This window comes from Pangasianodon hypophthalmus, chromosome 4 (assembly GCF_027358585.1).
Source record: "Pangasianodon hypophthalmus isolate fPanHyp1 chromosome 4, fPanHyp1.pri, whole genome shotgun sequence".
NCBI lineage: Eukaryota > Metazoa > Chordata > Actinopteri > Siluriformes > Pangasiidae > Pangasianodon > Pangasianodon hypophthalmus.
In genome coordinates this window covers 1,309,651-1,329,150 of record NC_069713.1, presented here as the reverse complement: position 1 = coordinate 1,329,150, position 19,500 = coordinate 1,309,651, and the positions used below count along the sequence as shown (strand labels likewise).

The 19,500-nt window shown below is 50.5% G+C and overlaps 2 protein-coding genes across 2 annotated transcripts in view; both read right to left on the bottom strand.

Annotated features, from left to right (window-relative positions):
- The window catches only part of mier1b (mesoderm induction early response 1b, transcriptional regulator), a 30,589-nt gene extending 16,995 nt beyond the window's left edge, over positions 1–13,594 (bottom strand). Inside the window, exon 1 of the mRNA XM_053233202.1 lies at positions 13,541–13,594. Coding sequence (XP_053089177.1) covers positions 13,541–13,549 — 9 coding nt within the window. The 5' untranslated portion in view covers positions 13,550–13,594. The remainder of the gene's footprint in view (positions 1–13,540) is intronic.
- Positions 13,595–15,165: 1,571 nt separating this feature from the next.
- On the bottom strand, positions 15,166–18,453 carry LOC113524738 (C-type natriuretic peptide 2-like). Its single transcript, XM_026911088.3, has 2 exons — positions 18,173–18,453; positions 15,166–16,671 (listed from the first exon to the last, which is right to left on the bottom strand). The coding sequence occupies exons 1-2, from the start codon at positions 18,266–18,268 to the stop codon at positions 16,474–16,476; spliced, it is 294 nt and encodes a 97-aa protein (XP_026766889.1). The 5' UTR covers positions 18,269–18,453; the 3' UTR covers positions 15,166–16,473.
- Between the last annotated feature and the right edge of the window lie 1,047 nt (positions 18,454–19,500).

The following is a 19,500-nucleotide window of genomic DNA, read 5'->3' as shown; positions in this document are numbered from 1 at the left end:
GCAACAGAACAGAAACACACTCAACGTTAAAATCACAGGAAAGGTCTTCTAATGACATCATGAAACAGCAACAACCTTTAACATCTTCAGTTTTATATGGTAAATGTGACAGCATGGGTCATTGTCTGCACACTCGTGTGGGTTCTGTAAGGTTCTCTGAATGGAATAATTCTAGGCAGAACCATTTCTCCTTCAAGGATGAAGCTTTTTTTTAAAGCCTAATGGCAAAAAGTCAAATACAGAGACCTCAGATCTTTATTAGTTTCAGATTTAATGGACATATAAATTAAACATTCACATTCACATGTAGTAACATGATGATGATATGAGAAATAGAGAGGGCTGAGGAACACACTCTAAATATAACAGTAACGTTAGAATATAGGACTGATGTTAGAACGTTGGAGCAAAATGAGAGTAACGGAGGAGTGGGAGAGTAACGGAGGAGTGGGAGAGTAACGGCGGAGTGGGAGAGTAACGCTAGAGTGGGAGAGTAACGGAGGAGTGGGAGAGTAACGGCGGAGTGGGAGAGTAACGCTAGAGTGGGAGAGTAACGGAGGAGTGGGAGAGTAACGCCAGAGTGGGAGAGTAACGGAGGAGTGGGAGAGTAACGCCAGAGTGGGAGAGTAACGGAGGAGTGGGAGAGTAACGCCAGAGTGGGAGAGTAACGGAGGAGTGGGAGAGTAACGGAGGAGTGGGAGAGTAACAAAGGAGTGGGAGAGTAACGGAGGAGTGGGAGAGTAACGGAGGAGTGGGAGAGTAACGCTAGAGTGGGAGAGTAACGGAGGAGTGGGAGAGTAACGCTAGAGTGGGAGAGTAACGGAGGAGTGGGAGAGTAACGCCAGAGTGGGAGAGTAACGGAGGAGTGGGAGAGTAACGCTAGAGTGGGAGAGTAACAAAGGAGTGGGAGAGTAACGGAGGAGTGGGAGAGTAACGCTAGATTGGGAGAGTAACAAAGGAGTGGGAGAGTAACGGAGGAGTGGGAGAGTAATGCTAGAGTGGGAGAGTAACGGAGGAGTGGGAGAGTAACGGAGGAGTGGGAGAGTGACGGAGGAGTGGGAGAGTGACGGAGGAGTGGGAGAGTAACGGAGGAGTGGGAGAGTAACGGCAGAGTGGGAGAGTAACGGAGGAGTGGGAGAGTGACGGAGGAGTGGGAGAGTAACGGAGGAGTGGGAGAGTAACGGAGGAGTGGGAGAGTAACGCTAGAGTGGGAGAGTGACGGAGGAGTGGGAGAGTAACGGAGGAGTGGAAGAGTAACAAAGGAGTGGGAGAGTAACGCTAGAGTGGGAGAGTAACGCTAGAGTGGGAGAGTAACGCTAGAGTGGGAGAGTAACGGAGGAGTGGGAGAGTGACGGAGGAGTGGGAGAGTGACGGAGGAGTGGGAGAGTTACGGAGGAGTGGGAGAGTTACGGAGGAGTGGGAGAGTGACGGAGGAGTGGAAGAGTAACAAAGGAGTGGGAGAGTAACGGAGGAGTGGGAGAGTAACGCTAGAGTGGGAGAGTAACGGAGGAGTGGGAGAGTAACGCTAGAGTGGGAGAGTAACGGAGGAGTGGGAGAGTAACGGAGGAGTGGGAGAGTAACGGCGGAGTGGGAGAGTGACGGAGGAGTGGGAGAGTGACGGAGGAGTGGGAGAGTAACGGCAGAGTGGGAGAGTAACGGCAGAGTCGGAGAGTGACGGAGGAGTGGGAGAGTAACGCTAGAGTGGGAGAGTGACGGAGGAGTGGGAGAGTAACGCTAGAGTGGGAGAGTAACGGAGGAGTGGGAGAGTAACGCTAGAGTGGGAGAGTAACGGAGGAGTGGGAGAGTAACGGCGGAGTGGGAGAGTAACGGCGGAGTGGGAGAGTAACGCTAGGGTGGGAGAGTAACGGAGGAGTGGGAGAGTAACGGAGGAGTGGGAGAGTAACGGAGGAGTGGGAGAGTAACGCTAGAGTGGGAGAGTAACGGAGGAGTGGGAGAGTGACGGAGGAGTGGGAGAGTGACGGAGGAGTGGGAGAGTAACGGAGGAGTGGGAGAGTAACGCTAGAGTGGGAGAGTAACGGAGGAGTGGGAGAGTAACGCTAGAGTGGGAGAGTAACGCTAGAGTGGGAGAGTAACGGAGGAGTGGGAGAGTGACGGAGGAGTGGGAGAGTGACGGAGGAGTGGGAGAGTGACGGAGGAGTGGGAGAGTAACGCTAGAGTGGGAGAGTGACGGAGGAGTGGGAGAGTGACGGAGGAGTGGGAGAGTGACGGAGGAGTGGGAGAGTAACGCCAGAGTGGGAGAGTGACGGAGGAGTGGGAGAGTAACGGAGGAGTGGGAGAGTAACGGAGGAGTGGGAGAGTAACGCTAGGGTGGGAGAGTAACGGAGGAGTGGGAGAGTAACGGAGGAGTGGGAGAGTGACGGAGGAGTGGGAGAGTGACGGAGGAGTGGGAGAGTAACGCTAGGGTGGGAGAGTAACGGAGGAGTGGGAGAGTAACGGAGGAGTGGGAGAGTAACGCTAGAGTGGGAGAGTAACGGAGGAGTGGGAGAGTAACGGAGGAGTGGGAGAGTGACGGAGGAGTGGGAGAGTGACGGAGGAGTGGGAGAGTGACGGAGGAGTGGGAGAGTAACGCTAGAGTGGGAGAGTAACGCTAGAGTGGGAGAGTAACGGAGCAGTGGGAGAGTGACGGAGGAGTGGGAGAGTAACGGAGGAGTGGGAGAGTGACGGAGGAGTGGGAGAGTAACGCTAGAGTGGGAGAGTAACGGAGGAGTGGGAGAGTGACGGAGGAGTGGGAGAGTAACGGAGGAGTGGGAGAGTGACGCTAGAGTGGGAGAGTGACGGAGGAGTGGGAGAGTGACGGAGGAGTGGGAGAGTGACGGAGGAGTGGGAGAGTGACGGAGGAGTGGGAGAGTAACGCTAGAGTGGGAGAGTAACGGAGGAGTGGGAGAGTAACGGAGGAGTGGGAGAGTAACGGAGGAGTGGGAGAGTAACGGAGGAGTGGGAGAGTGACGGAGGAGTGGGAGAGTAACGCTAGAGTGGGAGAGTAACGCTAGAGTGGGAGAGTAACGGAGCAGTGGGAGAGTGACGGAGGAGTGGGAGAGTAACGGAGGAGTGGGAGAGTGACGGAGGAGTGGGAGAGTAACGCTAGAGTGGGAGAGTAACGGAGGAGTGGGAGAGTGACGGAGGAGTGGGAGAGTAACGGAGGAGTGGGAGAGTGACGGAGGAGTGGGAGAGTAATGGAGGAGTGGGAGAGTAACGCTAGAGTGGGAGAGTGACGGAGGAGTGGGAGAGTAACGCTAGAGTGGGAGAGTAACGGAGGAGTGGGAGAGTAACGGAGGAGTGGGAGAGTGACGGAGGAGTGGGAGAGTAACGCTAGAGTGGGAGAGTAACGGAGGAGTGGGAGAGTAATGCTAGAGTGGGAGAGTAACGGAGGAGTGGGAGAGTAACGCTAGAGTGGGAGAGTAACGGAGGAGTGGGAGAGTAACGGAGGAGTGGGAGAGTAACGGAGGAGTGGGAGAGTAACGCTAGAGTGGGAGAGTAACGGAGGAGTGGGAGAGTGACGGAGGAGTGGGAGAATGACGGAGGAGTGGGAGAGTGACGGAGGAGTGGGAGAGTAACGGCGGAGTGGGAGAGTGACGGCGGAGTGGGAGAGTAACGCTAGAGTGGGAGAGTAACGGAGGAGTGGGAGAGTGACGGAGGAGTGGGAGAGTGACGGAGGAGTGGGAGAGTAACGCTAGAGTGGGAGAGTAACGGAGGAGTGGGAGAGTAACGGAGGAGTGGGAGAGTGACGGCAGAGTGGGAGAGTAACGGAGCAGTGGGAGAGTGACGGAGGAGTGGGAGAGTAACGCTAGAGTGGGAGAGTAACGGAGGAGTGGGAGAGTAACGCTAGAGTGGGAGAGTGACGGAGGAGTGGGAGAGTGACGGAGGAGTGGGAGAGTAACGCTAGAGTGGGAGAGTAACGGCGGAGTGGGAGAGTGACGGAGGAGTGGGAGAGTAACGGCGGAGTGGGAGAGTAACGCTAGAGTGGGAGAGTGACGGAGGAGTGGGAGAGTGACGGAGGAGTGGGAGAGTAACGCTAGAGTGGGAGAGTAACGGAGGAGTGGGAGAGTGACGGAGGAGTGGGAGAGTAACGGAGGAGTGGGAGAGTGACGGAGGAGTGGGAGAGTAATGGAGGAGTGGGAGAGTAACGCTAGAGTGGGAGAGTAACGGAGGAGTGGGAGAGTGACGGAGGAGTGGGAGAGTAACGGAGGAGTGGGAGAGTAACGGAGGAGTGGGAGAGTAACGGAGGAGTGGGAGAGTGACGGAGGAGTGGGAGAGTGACGGAGGAGTGGGAGAGTGACGCTAGAGTGGGAGAGTAACGGCGGAGTGGGAGAGTAACGCTAGAGTGGGAGAGTGACGGAGGAGTGGGAGAGTGACGGAGGAGTGGGAGAGTAACGCTAGAGTGGGAGAGTAACGGAGGAGTGGGAGAGTGACGGAGGAGTGGGAGAGTAACGGAGGAGTGGGAGAGTGACGGAGGAGTGGGAGAGTAATGGAGGAGTGGGAGAGTAACGCTAGAGTGGGAGAGTAACGGAGGAGTGGGAGAGTGACGGAGGAGTGGGAGAGTAACGGAGGAGTGGGAGAGTAACGGAGGAGTGGGAGAGTAACGGAGGAGTGGGAGAGTGACGGAGGAGTGGGAGAGTGACGGAGGAGTGGGAGAGTGACGCTAGAGTGGGAGAGTAACGGAGGAGTGGGAGAGTAACGGAGGAGTGGGAGAGTAACGGCGGAGTGGGAGAGTAACGGCGGAGTGGGAGAGTAACGCTAGAGTGGGAGAGTAACGCTAGAGTGGGAGAGTGACGGAGGAGTGGGAGAGTGACGGAGGAGTGGGAGAGTAACGCTAGAGTGGGAGAGTAACGGAGGAGTGGGAGAGTAACGGAGGAGTGGGAGAGTGACGGAGGAGTGGGAGAGTAACGCTAGAGTGGGAGAGTAACGCTAGAGTGGGAGAGTAACGGAGCAGTGGGAGAGTGACGGAGGAGTGGGAGAGTAACGGAGGAGTGGGAGAGTGACGGAGGAGTGGGAGAGTAACGCCAGAGTGGGAGAGTAACGGAGGAGTGGGAGAGTAACGCTAGAGTGGGAGAGTAACGCTAGAGTGGGAGAGTGACGGAGGAGTGGGAGAGTAACGGAGGAGTGGGAGAGTGACGGAGGAGTGGGAGAGTAACGCTAGAGTGGGAGAGTAACGGAGGAGTGGGAGAGTGACGGAGGAGTGGGAGAGTAACGGAGGAGTGGGAGAGTGACGGAGGAGTGGGAGAGTAACGCTAGAGTGGGAGAGTAACGCTAGAGTGGGAGAGTAACGGAGCAGTGGGAGAGTGACGGCAGAGTGGGAGAGTAACGGAGCAGTGGGAGAGTAACGGAGGAGTGGGAGAGTGACGGAGGAGTGGGAGAGTGACGGAGGAGTGGGAGAGTGACGGAGGAGTGGGAGAGTAACGCTAGAGTGGGAGAGTAACGGCGGAGTGGGAGAGTGACGGAGGAGTGGGAGAGTAACGCTAGAGTGGGAGAGTAACGGAGGAGTGGGAGAGTGACGGAGGAGTGGGAGAGTGACGGAGGAGTGGGAGAGTAACGGAGGAGTGGGAGAGTAACGCTAGAGTGGGAGAGTAACGCTAGAGTGGGAGAGTAACGCTAGAGTGGGAGAGTAACGCTAGAGTGGGAGAGTAACGGCAGAGTGGGAGAGTGACGGAGCAGTGGGAGAGTGACGGAGGAGTGGGAGAGTAACGCTAGAGTGGGAGAGTAACGGCGGAGTGGGAGAGTGACGGCAGAGTGGGAGAGTGACGGAGGAGTGGGAGAGTGACGGAGGAGTGGGAGAGTAACGCTAGAGTGGGAGAGTAACGGAGGAGTGGGAGAGTAACGCTAGAGTGGGAGAGTGACGGAGGAGTGGGAGAGTGACGGAGGAGTGGGAGAGTAACGCTAGAGTGGGAGAGTAACGGCGGAGTGGGAGAGTAACGGCAGAGTGGGAGAGTAACGCTAGAGTGGGAGAGTAACGGAGGAGTGGGAGAGTAACGCTAGAGTGGGAGAGTGACGGAGGAGTGGGAGAGTAACGGCGGAGTGGGAGAGTAACGCTAGAGTGGGAGAGTGACGGAGGAGTGGGAGAGTGACGGAGGAGTGGGAGAGTAACGCTAGAGTGGGAGAGTAACGGCGGAGTGGGAGAGTGACGGCAGAGTGGGAGAGTGACGGAGGAGTGGGAGAGTGACGGAGGAGTGGGAGAGTGACGGAGGAGTGGGAGAGTAACGGAGGAGTGGGAGAGTAACGGAGGAGTGGGAGAGTGACGGAGGAGTGGGAGAGTAACGGAGCAGTGGGAGAGTGACGGAGGAGTGGGAGAGTGACGGAGCAGTGGGAGAGTGACGGAGGAGTGGGAGAGTGACGGCAGAGTGGGAGAGTGACGGCAGAGTGGGAGAGTGACGGAGGAGTGGGAGAGTGACGGAGGAGTGGGAGAGTGACGGCGGAGTGGGAGAGTGACGGAGGAGTGGGAGAGTGACGGAGGAGTGGGAGAGTAACGGAGCAGTGGGAGAGTGACGGAGGAGTGGGAGAGTGACGGAGGAGTGGGAGAGTAACGGAGGAGTGGGAGAGTGACGGAGGAGTGGGAGAGTAACGCTAGAGTGGGAGAGTAACGGAGGAGTGGGAGAGTAACGGAGGAGTGGGAGAGTGACGGAGGAGTGGGAGAGTAACGCTAGAGTGGGAGAGTAACGCTAGAGTGGGAGAGTAACGGAGCAGTGGGAGAGTGACGGCAGAGTGGGAGAGTAACGGCGGAGTGGGAGAGTGACGGAGGAGTGGGAGAGTAACGCTAGAGTGGGAGAGTAACGCTAGAGTGGGAGAGTAACGGAGGAGTGGGAGAGTAACGGAGCAGTGGGAGAGTAACGGCAGAGTGGGAGAGTAACGGAGGAGTGGGAGAGTAACGCTAGAGTGGGAGAGTAACGGAGGAGTGGGAGAGTGACGCTAGAGTGGGAGAGTGACGGAGGAGTGGGAGAGTAACGGAGGAGTGGGAGAGTAACGCTAGAGTGGGAGAGTAACGCTAGAGTGGGAGAGTAACGGAGGAGTGGGAGAGTGACGGAGGAGTGGGAGAGTGACGGAGGAGTGGGAGAGTGACGGAGGAGTGGGAGAGTAACGCTAGAGTGGGAGAGTGACGGAGGAGTGGGAGAGTGACGGAGGAGTGGGAGAGTGACGGAGGAGTGGGAGAGTAACGCTAGAGTGGGAGAGTAACGGAGGAGTGGGAGAGTAACGCTAGAGTGGGAGAGTGACGGAGGAGTGGGAGAGTGACGGAGGAGTGGGAGAGTAACGCTAGAGTGGGAGAGTAACGCTAGAGTGGGAGAGTAACGGCGGAGTGGGAGAGTGACGGAGGAGTGGGAGAGTAACGGCGGAGTGGGAGAGTAACGCTAGAGTGGGAGAGTGACGGAGGAGTGGGAGAGTGACGGAGGAGTGGGAGAGTAACGCTAGAGTGGGAGAGTAACGGCGGAGTGGGAGAGTGACGGCAGAGTGGGAGAGTGACGGAGGAGTGGGAGAGTGACGGAGCAGTGGGAGAGTGACGGAGGAGTGGGAGAGTGACGGAGCAGTGGGAGAGTGACGGAGGAGTGGGAGAGTGACGGCAGAGTGGGAGAGTGACGGCAGAGTGGGAGAGTGACGGAGGAGTGGGAGAGTGACGGCGGAGTGGGAGAGTGACGGAGGAGTGGGAGAGTGACGGAGGAGTGGGAGAGTAACGGAGCAGTGGGAGAGTGACGGAGGAGTGGGAGAGTGACGGAGGAGTGGGAGAGTAACGCTAGAGTGGGAGAGTAACGCTAGAGTGGGAGAGTGACGGAGGAGTGGGAGAGTAACGGAGCAGTGGGAGAGTGACGCTAGAGTGGGAGAGTGACGGAGGAGTGGGAGAGTAACGGAGGAGTGGGAGAGTAACGCTAGAGTGGGAGAGTAACGCTAGAGTGGGAGAGTAACGGAGGAGTGGGAGAGTGACGGAGGAGTGGGAGAGTAACGGAGGAGTGGGAGAGTGACGGAGGAGTGGGAGAGTAACGCTAGAGTGGGAGAGTAACGGAGGAGTGGGAGAGTGACGGAGGAGTGGGAGAGTGACGGAGGAGTGGGAGAGTAACGGAGCAGTGGGAGAGTGACGCTAGAGTGGGAGAGTGACGGAGGAGTGGGAGAGTAACGGAGGAGTGGGAGAGTAACGCTAGAGTGGGAGAGTAACGCTAGAGTGGGAGAGTAACGGAGGAGTGGGAGAGTGACGGAGGAGTGGGAGAGTGACGGCGGAGTGGGAGAGTGACGGAGGAGTGGGAGAGTAACGCTAGAGTGGGAGAGTAACGGAGGAGTGGGAGAGTAACGCTAGAGTGGGAGAGTGACGGAGGAGTGGGAGAGTAACGCTAGAGTGGGAGAGTAACGGAGGAGTGGGAGAGTAACGGAGGAGTGGGAGAGTGACGGAGGAGTGGGAGAGTAACGCTAGAGTGGGAGAGTAACGCTAGAGTGGGAGAGTAACGGAGCAGTGGGAGAGTGACGGAGGAGTGGGAGAGTAACGGAGGAGTGGGAGAGTGACGGAGGAGTGGGAGAGTAACGCCAGAGTGGGAGAGTAACGGAGGAGTGGGAGAGTAACGCTAGAGTGGGAGAGTAACGCTAGAGTGGGAGAGTGACGGAGGAGTGGGAGAGTAACGGAGGAGTGGGAGAGTGACGGAGGAGTGGGAGAGTAACGCTAGAGTGGGAGAGTAACGGAGGAGTGGGAGAGTGACGGAGGAGTGGGAGAGTAACGGAGGAGTGGGAGAGTGACGGAGGAGTGGGAGAGTAACGCTAGAGTGGGAGAGTAACGCTAGAGTGGGAGAGTAACGGAGCAGTGGGAGAGTGACGGCAGAGTGGGAGAGTAACGGAGCAGTGGGAGAGTAACGGAGGAGTGGGAGAGTGACGGAGGAGTGGGAGAGTGACGGAGGAGTGGGAGAGTGACGGAGGAGTGGGAGAGTAACGCTAGAGTGGGAGAGTAACGGCGGAGTGGGAGAGTGACGGAGGAGTGGGAGAGTAACGCTAGAGTGGGAGAGTAACGGAGGAGTGGGAGAGTGACGGAGGAGTGGGAGAGTGACGGAGGAGTGGGAGAGTAACGGAGGAGTGGGAGAGTAACGCTAGAGTGGGAGAGTAACGCTAGAGTGGGAGAGTAACGCTAGAGTGGGAGAGTAACGGCAGAGTGGGAGAGTGACGGAGCAGTGGGAGAGTGACGGAGGAGTGGGAGAGTGACGGAGGAGTGGGAGAGTAACGCTAGAGTGGGAGAGTAACGGAGGAGTGGGAGAGTAACGCTAGAGTGGGAGAGTGACGGAGGAGTGGGAGAGTGACGGAGGAGTGGGAGAGTAACGCTAGAGTGGGAGAGTAACGGCGGAGTGGGAGAGTAACGGCAGAGTGGGAGAGTAACGCTAGAGTGGGAGAGTAACGGAGGAGTGGGAGAGTAACGCTAGAGTGGGAGAGTGACGGAGGAGTGGGAGAGTAACGGCGGAGTGGGAGAGTAACGCTAGAGTGGGAGAGTGACGGAGGAGTGGGAGAGTGACGGAGGAGTGGGAGAGTAACGCTAGAGTGGGAGAGTAACGGCGGAGTGGGAGAGTGACGGCAGAGTGGGAGAGTGACGGAGGAGTGGGAGAGTGACGGAGGAGTGGGAGAGTGACGGAGGAGTGGGAGAGTAACGGAGCAGTGGGAGAGTAACGGAGGAGTGGGAGAGTGACGGAGGAGTGGGAGAGTAACGGAGCAGTGGGAGAGTGACGGAGGAGTGGGAGAGTGACGGAGCAGTGGGAGAGTGACGGAGGAGTGGGAGAGTGACGGCAGAGTGGGAGAGTGACGGCAGAGTGGGAGAGTGACGGAGGAGTGGGAGAGTGACGGAGGAGTGGGAGAGTGACGGCGGAGTGGGAGAGTGACGGAGGAGTGGGAGAGTGACGGAGGAGTGGGAGAGTAACGGAGCAGTGGGAGAGTGACGGAGGAGTGGGAGAGTGACGGAGGAGTGGGAGAGTAACGGAGGAGTGGGAGAGTGACGGAGGAGTGGGAGAGTAACGCTAGAGTGGGAGAGTAACGGAGGAGTGGGAGAGTAACGGAGGAGTGGGAGAGTAACGGAGGAGTGGGAGAGTGACGGAGGAGTGGGAGAGTAACGCTAGAGTGGGAGAGTAACGCTAGAGTGGGAGAGTAACGGAGCAGTGGGAGAGTGACGGCAGAGTGGGAGAGTAACGGCGGAGTGGGAGAGTGACGGAGGAGTGGGAGAGTAACGCTAGAGTGGGAGAGTAACGCTAGAGTGGGAGAGTGACGGAGGAGTGGGAGAGTAACGGAGCAGTGGGAGAGTAACGGCAGAGTGGGAGAGTAACGGAGGAGTGGGAGAGTAACGCTAGAGTGGGAGAGTAACGGAGGAGTGGGAGAGTGACGCTAGAGTGGGAGAGTGACGGAGGAGTGGGAGAGTAACGGAGGAGTGGGAGAGTAACGCTAGAGTGGGAGAGTAACGCTAGAGTGGGAGAGTAACGGAGGAGTGGGAGAGTGACGGAGGAGTGGGAGAGTGACGGAGGAGTGGGAGAGTGACGGAGGAGTGGGAGAGTAACGCTAGAGTGGGAGAGTGACGGAGGAGTGGGAGAGTGACGGAGGAGTGGGAGAGTGACGGAGGAGTGGGAGAGTAACGCTAGAGTGGGAGAGTAACGGAGGAGTGGGAGAGTAACGCTAGAGTGGGAGAGTGACGGAGGAGTGGGAGAGTGACGGAGGAGTGGGAGAGTAACGCTAGAGTGGGAGAGTAACGCTAGAGTGGGAGAGTAACGGCGGAGTGGGAGAGTGACGGAGGAGTGGGAGAGTAACGGCGGAGTGGGAGAGTAACGCTAGAGTGGGAGAGTGACGGAGGAGTGGGAGAGTGACGGAGGAGTGGGAGAGTAACGCTAGAGTGGGAGAGTAACGGCGGAGTGGGAGAGTGACGGCAGAGTGGGAGAGTGACGGAGGAGTGGGAGAGTGACGGAGCAGTGGGAGAGTGACGGAGGAGTGGGAGAGTGACGGAGCAGTGGGAGAGTGACGGAGGAGTGGGAGAGTGACGGCAGAGTGGGAGAGTGACGGCAGAGTGGGAGAGTGACGGAGGAGTGGGAGAGTGACGGCGGAGTGGGAGAGTGACGGAGGAGTGGGAGAGTGACGGAGGAGTGGGAGAGTAACGGAGCAGTGGGAGAGTGACGGAGGAGTGGGAGAGTGACGGAGGAGTGGGAGAGTAACGCTAGAGTGGGAGAGTAACGCTAGAGTGGGAGAGTGACGGAGGAGTGGGAGAGTAACGGAGCAGTGGGAGAGTGACGCTAGAGTGGGAGAGTGACGGAGGAGTGGGAGAGTAACGGAGGAGTGGGAGAGTAACGCTAGAGTGGGAGAGTAACGCTAGAGTGGGAGAGTAACGGAGGAGTGGGAGAGTGACGGAGGAGTGGGAGAGTAACGGAGGAGTGGGAGAGTGACGGAGGAGTGGGAGAGTAACGCTAGAGTGGGAGAGTAACGGAGGAGTGGGAGAGTGACGGAGGAGTGGGAGAGTGACGGAGGAGTGGGAGAGTAACGGAGCAGTGGGAGAGTGACGCTAGAGTGGGAGAGTGACGGAGGAGTGGGAGAGTAACGGAGGAGTGGGAGAGTAACGCTAGAGTGGGAGAGTAACGCTAGAGTGGGAGAGTAACGGAGGAGTGGGAGAGTGACGGAGGAGTGGGAGAGTGACGGCGGAGTGGGAGAGTGACGGAGGAGTGGGAGAGTAACGCTAGAGTGGGAGAGTAACGGAGGAGTGGGAGAGTAACGCTAGAGTGGGAGAGTGACGGAGGAGTGGGAGAGTAACGCTAGAGTGGGAGAGTAACGCTAGAGTGGGAGAGTGACGGAGGAGTGGGAGAGTAACGGAGGAGTGGGAGAGTGACGGAGGAGTGGGAGAGTGACGGAGGAGTGGGAGAGTAACGGAGGAGTGGGAGAGTGACGGAGGAGTGGGAGAGTAACGGAGGAGTGGGAGAGTGACGGAGGAGTGGGAGAGTAACGCTAGAGTGGGAGAGTAACGGAGGAGTGGGAGAGTGACGGAGGAGTGGGAGAGTGACGGAGGAGTGGGAGAGTAACGGAGCAGTGGGAGAGTGACGCTAGAGTGGGAGAGTGACGGAGGAGTGGGAGAGTAACGGAGGAGTGGGAGAGTAACGCTAGAGTGGGAGAGTAACGCTAGAGTGGGAGAGTAACGGAGGAGTGGGAGAGTGACGGAGGAGTGGGAGAGTGACGGCGGAGTGGGAGAGTGACGGAGGAGTGGGAGAGTAACGCTAGAGTGGGAGAGTAACGGAGGAGTGGGAGAGTAACGCTAGAGTGGGAGAGTGACGGAGGAGTGGGAGAGTAACGCTAGAGTGGGAGAGTAACGCTAGAGTGGGAGAGTGACGGAGGAGTGGGAGAGTAACGGAGGAGTGGGAGAGTGACGGAGGAGTGGGAGAGTAACGCTAGAGTGGGAGAGTGACGGAGGAGTGGGAGAGTAACGGAGGAGTGGGAGAGTAACGCTAGAGTGGGAGAGTGACGGAGGAGTGGGAGAGTGACGGAGGAGTGGGAGAGTGACGGAGGAGTGGGAGAGTGACGGAGGAGTGGGAGAGTGACGGAGGAGTGGGAGAGTGACGGAGGAGTGGGAGAGTAACGGAGGAGTGGGAGAGTAACGCTAGAGTGGGAGAGTGACGGAGGAGTGGGAGAGTAACGGAGCAGTGGGAGAGTAACGGAGGAGTGGGAGAGTGACGGAGGACTGGGAGAGTGACGGAGGACTGGGAGAGTGACGGAGGAGTGGGAGAGTGACGGAGGAGTGGGAGAGTAACGCTGGAATAAAAGTTACATTAAAATAAAACATTAAAATAAAAGTTAGTAACATTAGAATAAAAGTTAGTAATGTTAGTGTGAGAGTGATATTAGAACATAAGAGTAATATTAAAGTATAGAAGTAAAGTTATAAGTTAAAGTGTAATATTGTGTATTAAATCTCTGTATTTGGAGTTTAATTGGCCAAAATGTGTGTACGTGACCTCCTAAACTTCCTCCCTCCCTCCCTCCCACACACACACACACACACACACACACACACACTTATCCTGAGGGTTAAACGGCGCTAACTCGCTGTAAACTCCGACATTCTGGAGATATTTATATTTATATTTATTTTTCCCGCGCGTTTAGTTTTTACCTCAGTTTAGCCTCCACACAGAGAGTTAGCTTTGCTAACCCTGCTAGCACTGTGCACTCATTACCCACAGCATCACTCCACACAGCTACAGCTTTAATGATCACACCGCTTTTCCTCAATAAAACACACTACAGCCTGCACAACCGCCTCACAAATAACCCGGGATAATTTAATCCCAAACCCGGGATAATTTAATCCCAAACCCGGCTAACAGCGCGAGCTGGCTAATAAGTTTGCAGGATGAAAATTAGTAAAATCCAACAAGTTTTAATAACTAAAATCGATCAGATTTATACAGCGCTGCGGAATAAAATCCACACATTGTATTTTTAAAATACATATTTCTCAGATAGTGTACATGAACACAATTAAAATACAGGCTTTTTTTTTGTTTGTTTGTTTTTGTTTTTAAGAGGAAAAATCATTTAGAATTCCCTTTCTTACCTCCGCCATATTGGCTCTTCTGAAGAGTTCCCGGATGTAGCTGCGCGCGCAGCATCTGGCTGGATCACTGAGGTGAAAAAGTAAATAAATAATAAAACAGGAACAAACTGAAAATGTACACGAATGAATGAAAATTTGTGGAAATGTATAATAGAAATCATCAGATTTTCATAACTTAAAAAAGAAATAGTTAATGTTATCATTTGTAGTGAATTAAAATGAGTTATAAATGTAAAATAGTGTAAAAACCCTTATTTTACATTATAAAACAGTTTAAAACCCTTATTAAATGTTGAAATCTTAAAATTCTATATGTAAAAAATTAATAATAATTACATATTATTTTACAAATTAAGTTGAACTGGTCATTATAATTGTATATATTTTTTTATTTATTTATTTTTTAAAATAATTTTTTGGTTTATGTATGTACAGTGGATATAAAAGTTTACACACCCCTGTTGTTAAAACAGCAGGTTTTTGTGACGTCAGAACTTTTTCCACCCTCAGTGTGAAATTACAGCGTATAAAGGTTAAGTGAAAAACAATCAGAAACGTTTTATACGAAACATAAAAAACGTACAATAACCTGGTTGCATAAGTTTACACACCCCTAAAGTCTATCAGTGTGGCACATCTTCTCTTTGCAATATTTTCTCAAAAACCTTCTAGATCCATCAAATTATAAAGGCATCTCCTGCGTACAGCTGCTTCAGGTCACCTCACAGATGTTTAGCTGGATTCAGGTCTGGGCTCTGGCTCGGCCATTCAGAAACATTGATCTTCTTGTGGTGAAGCCGTTCCTTTGTTGATTTGGATATGTGCCTTTTCATCTTCAGCTCACTAGCACACACCTGAAGGTTTTGCACTAAATTCGACTGGGATTTGTAGCTACTCATGATTCCCTCCTCCTTGATAAAAGTCCCAGTTCTGGCTAAAGAAAAGCAGCTCTAAAGCATGATGCTGCCACCACCATGCTTCACTGTGGGTATGGTGTTCTTTTTGGTGATGTGTTTTTTTGCGCCAAACATACCTTTTGGAATTATGAAATTATTAAACCTTTTGGAATTGGTCTCTTCAGACCATAACACATTTTGCCACATGGTTTGGGGTGATTTAGTTGAGATTGGATGTTTTTGTGAGAAAGGGTTTCTGTCTAGCCGCCTACCCCATAGCCCAGACATGTGAAGAATAAGAGAGATTGTTGTCACATGCAGAGAGTAATCAGTACGTGTCAGATGTTCCTGCAGCTCCCTTAATGATGCTGTAGGTCTCTTGGCAGCCTCCCTGGTAAGATTTTGTCTTGTCCTTTTATAAATTTTGGAGGGACGTCCTGTTCTTGGTGATGTCACTATGGTGCTCCATTTTCTCCACTTGTTGATGATGGGCTTCACAGTGTTCCATGGTTCATCTAATGTTTTGGAAATTCTTTTATACCCCTCTCCTCATTGATATCTTTCCACAGTGGGCAATGGGTAAGCTCTTTGAGGAACATGCCTTCAACAGTCAGATGAGACCATGAAGATGTGAAGAAACTCCTACAGAAACAGCTGGTCTTTATTTGGGGTTAATCAGAATAATTTCATTGACAGCTGTATTATAATTACTTTTGAACATGTGATTGGTTCATTCTGAACAGAGCCACACCCCCAGTTATAAAAGGGTGTGGAAACTTATGCAACCAGGTTACTGTAACTTTTTTATTTATATAAAACAGGGGTGTGTAATCTTTTTATATCCACTGTAGCTCTGTAGCTTTTCACATCATTATATATTTCCCCTTTTTAATAATTTTATTTAGAACACTGTATTTACCAGTATGCAATATCCCTTAACAAAAAGAAGCAGAGATGAGTTATTAATGGTATTTTAAATCACATTCTTTACTAAATCATATGAAATGTCAAACATCAACAACTGAAGTCATAATGTGTATCTGTAAAACGAACACAAACTCTATGTTATAAACTCAGTGTTATAGTATGACATAAGATTACACAGAATACACAAATAACAAGAATATACACAACATTAAACAATACATTAGAACAATGCAAATATTTATATACATATAAAAAAAGTTAAAGATATGTGTCTTATAGAACAAATCACATCCATATAAAGACAATCAAATATCTCAGTGTTACTGAACGAACCATAATATACACTAATAAGATGCACTTCAAAATTATTGGCACCCTTCTTAAAAAGGAGAAAAAATATTGCGTAAAATAAACATTACATACAAAAAATTGCACTCAAGCAACTGATTCCTTTTTTTTCTCACAGTTTTGTTTGTAACAGTAACAGTTTTTCTTACTAATATACTCACACACCTAAGCAATATTTTAAATAAATATAAACAAATTGTCATTCTTGAAAAAAAAAAATTAAATATTATTTTTAACTTGTTCTTCTTCAGTGCCCAGGAACTCTGTTATTGCTATTAACCATGTCTTGTTTCCCCGGAGTATAAATTTGATATTGCATACATGTACAAATCCATTTTTATCTATTTCCATGGGAACAACTAAAGAACCTTTAAGAGGCAGATGGGTGTAGACCTCCACAAATTCATTTAATATCCAATTTGTTCAATGTATATTAAAAAAATATTAAATTCAGATGGAAACAGATGGAAATTGGACACGTGAGGACACTTCACCCTCCACAAACACACAGTTTAGTTGATATTTGTAGTTGTCAAGTTTGACAATCAAATGTTTTTAACAGCAGTTTGGTAACAGCGAGCTGTTTGGAAGCTCTGTAAGATTGACTCACATCCATCCGTTTCTTAATAAATAACATTTATTCATCAGATAGAACGATGTCCTTTATGATCTCTAGTCATCTCCAGAACAGATCAGATTATATTCCAGTTATATATTTAATGATTTTTTTTTTTTTTTGTTAAATTAATTCACATGTTCATGTTAACAGCCCATTCCGCTCAGGTCACTGATTCGGTCTATTTTAAAGCCAAAGCAGTTTTTACGAGTGTCTCGCTTACTCGAGGCTCTTCTCTTCCACAGCAGGGACCAGATCTTTTTCTTCACACTCATATCCACCTCTGTTCTGTTCATCATCTGGAGTTCTGAATTGTTCCCTGCTGCAGTCGTATTCTTCACCTCCTAAACACACACACACACACACACACACACACGCACACACACACACACACACACTGTGTATTAGGTTTGTCTAGTACTGTGCAGAAGTACTATACACAAAGCTGTGTGTTCACTATTATAGTTCAATAAAACTGAACTAACTGAAATATACAATGTGAACACTTCTATACACTCTCTGCTCTGCGCTCTGGAGCCTCCAGGTGGCGCTGTGGTCCACAATTTGCTGACTTTTGGACAACATTATGATAGTATTTATTAAAAAAAATAATAATAATTCATTAGCATCATCAAAACAAACACCAGACGTTTCAGAAACCAGGCTCAACTGCAACAATATGAAAATACAGACACATTTTTAAAAATTATAATAATCGTATTCCTTGTATTGTATTATGTTGTAAATATCCACTTTTTTGTGTCTGTTTTTTACTTAATATATGTAGAAGTTCTCTTCTTTTTTACTTAATATGAACTTCACTGAATAATCACTGAAGCTGTACACTGAAAATAACAGTATTTGTAAAAATAAACGAAATAAACGAAAAATAAAACAAAACTTTTGCCATTTTTTTCTCTTTTCATAATCTTGAGTGATTCACTATAAATAAGTAATTTTTGAAAACACTAAAACAGCGTGGGGACTTCATGTATTGATGAGAATTTCTGCTTATTTCAGGTATTTGTATAAATTTTGTGTCTAGTTTTTAACAAAAATAAATAATAGCTAGTCTTCCATGTAACGCAAAATGTTTGTTTTCACTGCAAGATTTCCTAAAGTGGAAGTTTGAAAATATTCAAAATAGCATAGACTTTTGTAAAGAACTGTGATTTGTTGATCCCTAAAAATAGCTATGTTAGCTAGTTAGCTAATCATAAAAACAGCATGTTGGGTCACGGAAAAAAAGCTTTTCAGAATCATAAACCCAGGTTTAGGATCAGACCCGGAGAACTCTAGAACTGTATTCCAGAGGAACATCAAGCAGTAGTTCCGTCTCATCATCACTACACACATATGAATCTACAAGTTTGGTGTTTTAACTTTTAATCCTTTCAGCCATGTTGGTATTTTTCCTTCCTCCTTCTCTACAGCTCTTAATGTTATTCGTGAGGTGTTTGCAGTAACGGTTTAGGATGTGCTGTCACCACGCTGGTGTGCTCATGCGAGTGTTTGCATTTTTGTGTGGATGGAGATATTTTTTCAAAAACGCTGCTTGCATTTTAAACTGAAGAGTAAAATCTACACTTGCATATATGTTTGGATGGAACCTGAATTAGCTACAAGGATGGAACTCAAAATCAGTTTAATTTAACATCAGGAAAGTCAATTAGGACGTGCCATAGATTCAAGGTTTGAGATTATCGTAATGTAGCTCACACTCTCATCCTGCCCAGTGAATTACCTGCTGAAACCCAAAAACACTTCACAATCATATAAACAACAAATCCAACAGAACAGGACAGAAAAAAACACACACTCCTCCATCAGAGCAGAGATACTAACCATGGGCTGGAGTGATGTTAGCGGTTTAGCGCTGGACTTCAGAAACACGCTGATCATCAGGATCCCGTACACCAGTGTGTAGTGTGTGATAGCCATCACCTGCTCCTCAGAAAGTCTGGAATAAACAACCTGATCTACAGACTCAGCTTTATAACCCAGCTATAACCATGATGTCACCACCATCAAGCGTCCTCCTTATCTCCTGATGATCATCTGACACACCGGCAGCATGTCATTCGGAGTATTACAGTGTTTATGACCTGCAGACCTCGATCTGAACGAGTTTCACGGCTCACACTAAAACACAGGTCATTTCCTGTAAATGTGCTGGAAATACAGTGGCAGATGATGCAGAAAAAAACATACTGAAATATTTAAAAGCATACCGAGATAAGCTGCACCGATGATAATAACGCACACACAGGAAACAGCTGTTCCTCTGGGGAAACCCATAAAGGTTGTATGTAGAACCCTACAATAGAATGTTTTCCTATCAGAAAGGGCTTCAAGTAGAATAATTTTTGGAAGCTAGGCACACTTAATTATTCACTGAACCCCTAAGGAACCCTTAAGGAACCCTTAAAGAATGCTTTTTTCTAAGAGTACAGGTTATTAATATAGAGAAGAAGGTGAGAATGTGTGAAGTACAAGCTGCATGGCTATAGATCCACTGTCCTTGAAATTCCCTTTGGGAATATCTAATAAGGACTAACTAGGGACGGAACCCAAAACTGACTAGTGTTCTAATAAGAACAATAATGATGAACTGAACTCAAAATTGTCTGGCATCATCAGAACATTAACTATCAACAGTCCTATGGAAATGAATAACAGGTGTCAGTACTTAGAGGAGGCAGTCAGTTGAGTACGTGCAGCCAGGGATGGATCTGTGATAGAGATTCCCATGAGTCATGCCTAACCTAATGTATTGGGACTTTTCAACCAGGAGGGTGAGGCTTAAGAATCCCCTAGAATCCAGGATCACCATCTTGGCAAAGGTAGGACCATCATCCACCATGAAGACAAGATGCTGTTTGAAGTAGGAACGAGGGATCTAGATGAAGTAGGAAAAGAGCAGATGTAACATGTTTCTTGAGGGAGGTGAACAAGTCTGTGTTGAGCACCTTTGAGGAACACAGTCAAAGGAGCAGTATGTGTACTGAGGTTCCTGAAGTTCCTAATAAACTAGGACCTTCAGTTTCTTGTGTACGATTCTGCAGCATGGCTGGTGTATTAGCAAAGCCTGCACCATGAGTACCCTCTCAGAGGAGACAGGATATACCCTCGGTCATAGATCATAGTGCCCTTGGTTCTGCGAGATGGTTGGT

Bases quoted from the DNA above. Each gene is read 5' to 3' on its own strand.
- LOC113524738 (XM_026911088.3), bottom strand. From the start codon at position 18,268: ATGGCTATCACACACTACACACTGGTGTACGGGATCCTGATGATCAGC. The intron at 16,672-18,172 runs GTTAGTATCTCT...GTGTGTGTTTAG, and splicing joins TAACATCACTCCAGCCCATG to GAGGTGAAGAATACGACTGC.